General features: G+C 53.1%; 1 protein-coding gene across 1 annotated transcript; it reads left to right on the top strand.

The window, feature by feature from the left end:
• The first annotated feature begins 820 nt into the window (after window positions 1–820).
• Window positions 821–5,866, top strand: LOC127205542 (uncharacterized). The gene is given in 8 exon segments (XM_051164723.1): window positions 821–1,016; window positions 1,019–1,188; window positions 1,225–1,447; window positions 1,450–2,180; window positions 2,216–5,233; window positions 5,235–5,252; window positions 5,254–5,789; window positions 5,791–5,866. Coding segments are annotated over 8 exon segments (4,968 nt in total).
• Window positions 5,867–7,538: the final 1,672 nt, after the last annotated feature.

Here is a 7,538-nt window from a genome sequence, read left to right as displayed (position 1 = left end):
AGTGAAGCAAGACAGGGCAGGGGAGAAAACAAGATGTTTTGCTAAAACGGGATATCTGTGGGTGGTCGGCCACCTGGTATTACCTAAGGCCCCTGATAACCACCCACTCCCCCTCCCAATTTTCCTGGTACCGAAAAACAGCCATGACCAGGACTTGAACCCGAATAAATCTAGCCTCATTTGAATCACCCAATCAGAACCCTGTAACTATGCTTCTCACTTCTGTACGCGCGCTTTTTGCTCTCCTGACCCTATAAAAGACCAATTCCCCAGCTCGAGGGCGCGCCAGTCCTGCGTTGACTTGGACGCCCCGGGTACCTGGTCTCGCTGGTCTCTGGGAGGGTCTCCACTGATAGACCACCTAATTGAGCGGGGGTCTTTCATTTGGGGGCTCGTCCGGGATCGGAGACCCCCGCCCAGGGACCACCGACCCAACTTCGGGAGGTGAGTGCCGGCCGTGTCTGTGTAGTGTCTTTGTTTCTGTCAGAGTGTTTTGTGTCTTGTACGATTCAGCTGAGTCGATTTGTATTTGGTGGAAGCTAGAAGGAGCTGACGGGCTCGGACTTCTCTTCCACAGCCCTAGGGAGACGTCTCTAGGGCATTTGGAAGGGTCCCTTGGGGACCCATTTGTACGGAGACACGGGGCTCTTTGGAGCCGAGCGTTCTCCACTTGGGAGACGAGGGATCCGGACCCTCCTCAAGGTCTCCGCTTGGTTTCTTACTTTCACTTTGGCGCCGAAGTCGGGCCGTGCGGCTCTTGTGTCCTGCTTTCGTTTTTATTTGTCTCTGTGTTATCGTGTTATCGTTGTTTGTTGAGACGATGGGACAGACTGTGACGACCCCCTTGACTTTGACTTTGGATCACTGGAAAGACGTAAGGACGACTGCCCACAATTTATCAGTCGAAGTACGCAAAGGCAAATGGGAGACTTTCTGTTCGTCCGAGTGGCCCACTTTCGGAGTGGGCTGGCCCCGGGACGGCTCGTTTCATCTCCCTCTTATTTTGCAGGTCAAGTCCAAATAATGGATCCGGGACCCCACGGTCACCCGGATCAAGTTCCTTATATCATCACTTGGGAAGAATTAGCCAGGGACCCTCCTCCCTGGGTCAAGCCTTTTGTTTCCAGCGGTCCTTCTGCCCCTCCCTTGCCCCCTCCTTTAACTCCTTCCAGGTCTAGCCTTTACCCCGTGACCTCTGGATCATCTCCCACGACAGGAGATCAGACTCAGAAGAAGAGACCGCCAGTTTCAGTTTTGCCACCGGAGGACCGGCCCCTCCTTGATTTATTAACTGAAGAACTTCCCCCCTACCGAGAACCAGGGGGAATAGAGGCCCCGGGAGCAGGGGAAGCGGCCGCCGCCGAGGCTGCCGTCCCGCCCGAGCCATCCCCGGTGGCCGGTCGTTTAAGGGGACGGAGGGACCCTCCCCCCGATTCCTCTACTCAGGCCTTCCCCCTCCGCGTGGGGGAGATGGGCGGCCTCAGTATTGGCCTTTCTCGGCGTCAGATCTCTACAATTGGAAAAATAATAACCCCTCGTTCTCTAAAGACCCCTCTAAATTAACTGCTCTTATTGAGTCTATTCTAGTGACACATCAGCCAACCTGGGACGATTGCCAGCAACTCCTCCAGGTGCTCCTGACTACAGAGGAGAAACAGCGGGTGATGCTTGAGGCTCGCAAAAATGTGCTTGGGGCCAACGGCCAACCTACCCAACTACCTAATGAAATTAACAGTGCCTTTCCCTTAGAGAGGCCGGACTGGGACTTTGCTACGGAGGAGGGTAAGAACCACCTACGACTCTATCGCCAGTTGCTCATGGCGGGTCTCCATGGGGCCACAAGGCGACCCACCAATTTGGCCCAGGTTAAGCTAGTTGTTCAGAGACCAGATGAGACACCCTCCGCTTTCTTAGAGAGGCTAAAAGAAGCCTTCCGGGTGTATACGCCTTATGACCCAGAAGACCCGGCACAGGCCACCAATTTAGCCATGTCCTTCATTTGGCAGTCGGCTCCAGATATTAGAAAGAAATTGGAAAGATTGGAAGGGTTGAGAGAAAGTTCTTTGCAGGATTTATTGAAGGAGGCGGAAAAGATTTATAATAAGAGAGAAACTCCAGAGGAGAGAGAGGAGAGGCAGAAGAAGGAAGCGGAAGAAAGAGAGGAGCGTCGCAGGAGAGAGGCAGAAGAGAGAGAAAATGCTAGAGACAGAAAAAGGAACAGGAAATTAGTAAGATACTGGCCACTGTAGTGACAGGACAGCGACAGGACAGACAGGACCAGGGCAGACACAGGGGGCCTCGACTGGACAAGGACCAGTGTGCTTACTGCAAGGAAAAAGGACACTGGGCTTGAGATTGCCCGAGGAACCCTAAGAGCAGACAGCTGGAGTCCCGAATCTCCCTGTTAAATTTAGGAGATGATTAGGGAAGTCAGGGTCAGGAGCCCCCCCCTGAACCCAGGATAACCCTCTCCGTGGGGGGGCAGCCTGTCACCTTCCTGGTGGATACTGGGGCCCAACATTCGGTCCTGAACTCCCAGCCGGGCCCACTCTCAGGCAAATATGCCTGGGTCCAGGGAGCCACCGGAGGAAAGCGATATCACTGGACTACGGAGCGGCAAGTACACCTCGCCTCCGGTAAGGTGACGCACTCCTTTTTACATGTCCCTGACTGACCTTACCCATTGCTGGGGAGAGACCTTCTGACTAAGTTAAAGGCACAAATTTATTTTGAGGGGCCCAGAACCCGCATAACTGGACCCCGAGGGCAGCCCCTCCATGTGCTGGTCCTAAGCTTAGATGAAGAATATCGACTTCACGAAGCTGATGTTCCAAGTACAGCGCCAACAGAGTGGCTCACCAGATTTCCCTTGGCATGGGCCGAGACGGGAGGAATGGGACTGGCGCTCCGCCAGACCCCTTTGCTGATTCCGCTCAAGGCGACTGCTAGCCCCGTCTCCATAAGGCAATACCCCATGTCATAAGAGGCTTATCAAGGAATAAGACCCCACATAAAGAGACTATTAGACCAAGGGATCCTTGTGCCTTGTCAGTCGCCCTGGAACACCCCCTTACTCCCGGTTAAAAAGCCGGGCACTGGAGATTATCACCCAGTACAAGACCTACGGGAAGTCAATAAACGGGTAGAGGATATACACCCGACCGTCCCTAATCCCTACAACTTACTGACCGGGCTACCACCAACCCATACGTGGTACACAGTACTAGATTTAAAGGATGCCTTTTTCTGCCTACGGCTCCACCCAAACAGCCAGCTGATTTTTGCCTTTGAATGGAGAGATGCTGATTTAGGGATATCGGGACAATTGACTTGGACCAGGCTTCCCCAGGGTTTCAAGAATAGCCCCACCCTGTTTGATGAGGCATTGCACAGAGACTTGGCTGACTTTAGAGTGCAACATTCCAAATTGATCCTCTTGCAATATGTAGATGATCTCCTACTGGCCTCCGAGACAGAGCAGGGTTGCCGGAAAGGCACAGCGGCCTTGTTAGAGACCCTTGGCGAACGGGGGTACCGGGCCTCAGCTAAAAAGGCCCAGATTTGCCAGCAACAGGTGACCTATTTAGGCTACCAAATTAGGGACGGGCAGAGGTGGCTGACTGAGGCCAGAAAACAGACTATCCTCCAAATTCCTGCACCAAAGAACCCTCGACAATTGCGGGAGTTCCTGGGCACGGCTGGCTTCTGCCGCTTATGGATCCCTGGGTTCGCTGAGATGGCAGCCCCCTTATACCCGTTGACCAAACAAGGGACTCTGTATATGTGGGCAGAAGAACAGCAACAGGCTTTTGACGCAATTAAAAAGGCGCTGTTGACTGCCCCAGCTCTGGGATTGCCAGACTTGACTAAACCATTTAAATTATTCGTAGATGAAAAAAGGGGATATGCAAAGGGGGTCCTGACTCAGCGTCTTGGGCCCTGGAGGAGGCCGGTGGCGTACTTATCCAAGAGACTGGATCCTGTTGCTTCCGGATGGCCTCCCTGCCTGCGCATGGTGGCGGCCATAGCCACCTTGGTCAAAGACTCGGGTAAACTCACTATGGGGCAACCCATTGTTATTCTTGCCCCCCATGCCGTTGAGGCCGTGGTCAAGCAACCTCCCGACCGATGGCTCTCTAACACCCGGATGACACATTATCAGGCCCTGTTGTTAGATACTGATCGGATTCAATTTGGGCCCATTGTGACTCTAAATCCGGCCTCCCTGTTGCCCCTCCCGGGAGACCCCGAGGGCCATGACTGTCTCCAGATTCTTGCAGAAGTTCATGGAACCAGGTCGGATTTGACGGACCGGCCCCTTCCCGACGCAGACTGCACCTGGTTTACCGATGGGAGTAGCTTCCTTCTGGATGGAGAGCGGAAAGCGGGGGCTGCTGTTACCACTATAACGGATGTCATCTGGGCTGCCGCTCTCCCACCAGGTACCTCTGCCCAAAGAGCCGAGCTCATTGCCCTGACAAAGGCGCTCCAGCTGGCAAAAGGTAAGAAGCTAAATGTCTACACCGACAGCCGATATGCCTTTGCCACAGCCCACATTCACGGAGAGATATACCGTCGGAGGGGCCTTCTCACCTCAGAAGGAAAAGAAATTAAAAACAAGGGCGAGATACTAGCCCTCCTGCGAGCCTTGTTCCTCCCACGGCAGCTTAGCATCATACATTGCCCTGGACATCAGGCAGGAGATAGCCCCGAAGCAAAGGGAAATAGAATGGCTGATCAAGCCGCTCGGTCAGCAGCATTGGGGCAGCAACCCCATAGCCCTAGCATCCAAGTTCTGGCTGAACATACAGATCCTGAGTCGCCCAAGGATGACAGAGATTGGGTGTATACTGAAAAAGACCTGGAAATGTTAAAGAAAATGGGGGCTTTTCCTGCGGGCAAGCGATGGCTTGTGGGTAATAAAGTGGCAGTGCCCTGTAGAGAAACAGCTTACTTAGTTGACTCTCTCCATAAATTGACTCATTTAAGTTCCAAAAAGATGAAAGCTCTTCTAGAAAGAGAAGAGACCGGACTGTACCTGCTAGGTAAGAGACAAGCACTCCAAGATGTTACAGCCTCCTGCCGGGCCTGTGCCATGGTCAACCTCAGCAAGTCCACGGCAAACCCCGGAGCACGGCCGAAAGGACACCGACCAGGGACTCACTGGGAAATAGACTTCACAGAAATAAAACCTGGCATGTATGGATTATAAATACCGTTAGTCTTTGTGGAACACCTTTTCAGGATGGGTAGGAGGCCTACCCCACTAAACATGAAACTGCCAAGGTTGTGACCAAGAAGTTTCTAGAAGAGATCTTCCCCAGGTACGGTATGCCCCAGGTCATGGGATCCGACAACGGGCCCGCCTTCGTCTCCCAGGTAAGTCAGCAGGTGGCCACTCTATTGGGGGTTGATTGGAAGCTTCATTGTGCCTATAGACCCCAAAGTTCAGGTCAGGTAGAGCGAATGAACAGGACCATTAAGGAGACTTTAACTAAATTAACGCTGGCAACTGGCACTAGAGACTGGGTAACCCTCCTCCCACTGGCATTATATCGGGCCCGGAATACTCCCGGCCCAAATGGACTCACACCCTATGAGATACTATACGGGCACCGCCCCCAATTGTACATTTCCTTGATTCTGATATTGCTTTCTTTTGCCACCAGTCCCTCACAGCAAGCACACCTGCAGGCTTTGCAAATGGTCCAGAATGAAGTCTGGAAACCATTAGCCGCTGCCTACAGAGACCAGCTCGACAAACCTGTGTTGCCTCATCCCTTCAAATTGGAGATTCTTGTGGATCCGCCGCCACCAGACTAAGAGCCTTGAACCTCGGTGGAAAGGCCCTACATCGTGCTGCTGACCACTCCAAACAGCCATAAAGGTGGACGGAATCGCCGCCTGGATCCACGCATCCCACGTGAAGGCTGCACACCCCACCGCCTCTGAAGACACCCTCAGACAACAGCCTTAGCCGGCGGCAACATGGAAAGTTCATCGTACCCGAAGTCCCCTAAAGATAAGATTGTCCCGCTGTTGATATTGCTTTGGGTGATGCCGGAGGGGTTGGGGTCCCCCCCCCACAGCGTTTTCAACTATACTTGGCAGATTATAAATCAGGCCGGCACCACTGTTAACTCAAGTATATCCGTGGTGCAAGCGTTGGTCCTCACACAACAATATCAGCAATTAAAACAGGCTGAAGAACACCTAATCGAATGAAAGATTCCATTCGAGTACAAAAGAAAATGGGGGAATGAAAGACCCCAAACCACCATTAATAGTTTAGCAGCAGTAACACCATTTTGCAAGGCTGAACCAAGTGCAGGGTTCAACCCCCCTCCCCCAAGAGGGAGGGAACGGGGCAGTGAAGCAAGACAGGGCAGGGGAGAAAAACAAGATGTTTTGCTAAAACAGGATATCTGTGGGTGGTCGGCCACCTGGTATTACCTAAGGCCCCTGATAACCACCCCACTCCCCTCCCAATTTCCTGGTACCGAAAAACAGCCATGACCAGGACTGAACCCGAATAAATCTAGCCTCATTTGAATCACCCAATCAGAACCCTGTAACTATGCTTCTCGCTTCTGTACGCGCGCTTTTTGCTCTCCTGACCCTATAAAAGACCAATTCCCCAGCTCGAGGGCGCGCCAGTCCTGCGTTGACTTGGACGCCCCGGGTACCCGTGTATCCAATAAAGCCTCTTGCTGTTGCAGCCGATCGTCTGGTCTCGCTGGTCTCTGGGAGGGTCTCCACTGATAGACCACCTAATTGAGCGGGGGTCTTTCAAGGAGAAGCTAGCTCCCGCATCTTGTTCTCAAAGGGGGAGCCTACTGAGCATGGTGTGGGACTTGGCCGGGACACCCCTGCAGTGCACTTGATTTGCATTGAACCAGTGCGCTATACACGTCTGTGATCCCAGCGCTGCAAGGCTGAGGCAGGGGCATTTAAGGCCAGCCTAGGCTACATCATGACCATGTAATTAAAAATAAAATTACACAGCGGTAGTTAGGATTGTTGAGAGCGCCCAGTTCACCTGTCACAGGACTTGGGCAAGGAAGACAGCCACACTGAGCGAGCTTCATGCCGGTTACCCGGAGATCTTATACCACTCGCTGGCCGGTTGTCAAGAGCAAATGAGAACAGAGCCCTGCATTTGTTAAGTGTTTGGTACAAATCCTGCGCCCTGCCCCCATCCCCCGTTAGCTCCCACCTTCCCTGAGTTGAGCTTTTTTATGGGGGGTGGGGGAGGTGTAAGCCTGCTCCAGGAGGAGGAGTAATAGTGCAGAACTCGTGCGCCGCCACCCCCACTCCCATACAGGTGGGTCAGATTATAAAGCACACGTGGCTCGGCACAAGCTCTAAAGGACTCCATTCTGCGTGCCTGAGAGTGCAGCAGGTGAAGGAGCTGCACAGGTAACTTGCAGGAAGAGGGCGGACAGGCGACGTGCGCAAAGGCCTGCTGCCCAGATTATTGTCTGTGTAAACCGTAGAGCTTCCGGCTCCGCTGGTTCCTTCTTCGATATCCATCACTT

Source organism: Acomys russatus, chromosome 22, assembly GCF_903995435.1.
Source record: "Acomys russatus chromosome 22, mAcoRus1.1, whole genome shotgun sequence".
Taxonomy (NCBI): domain Eukaryota; kingdom Metazoa; phylum Chordata; class Mammalia; order Rodentia; family Muridae; genus Acomys; species Acomys russatus.
The sequence above is the reverse complement of the archived record's forward strand: the minus strand, read 5'-3'. Positions and strand labels throughout refer to the sequence as shown.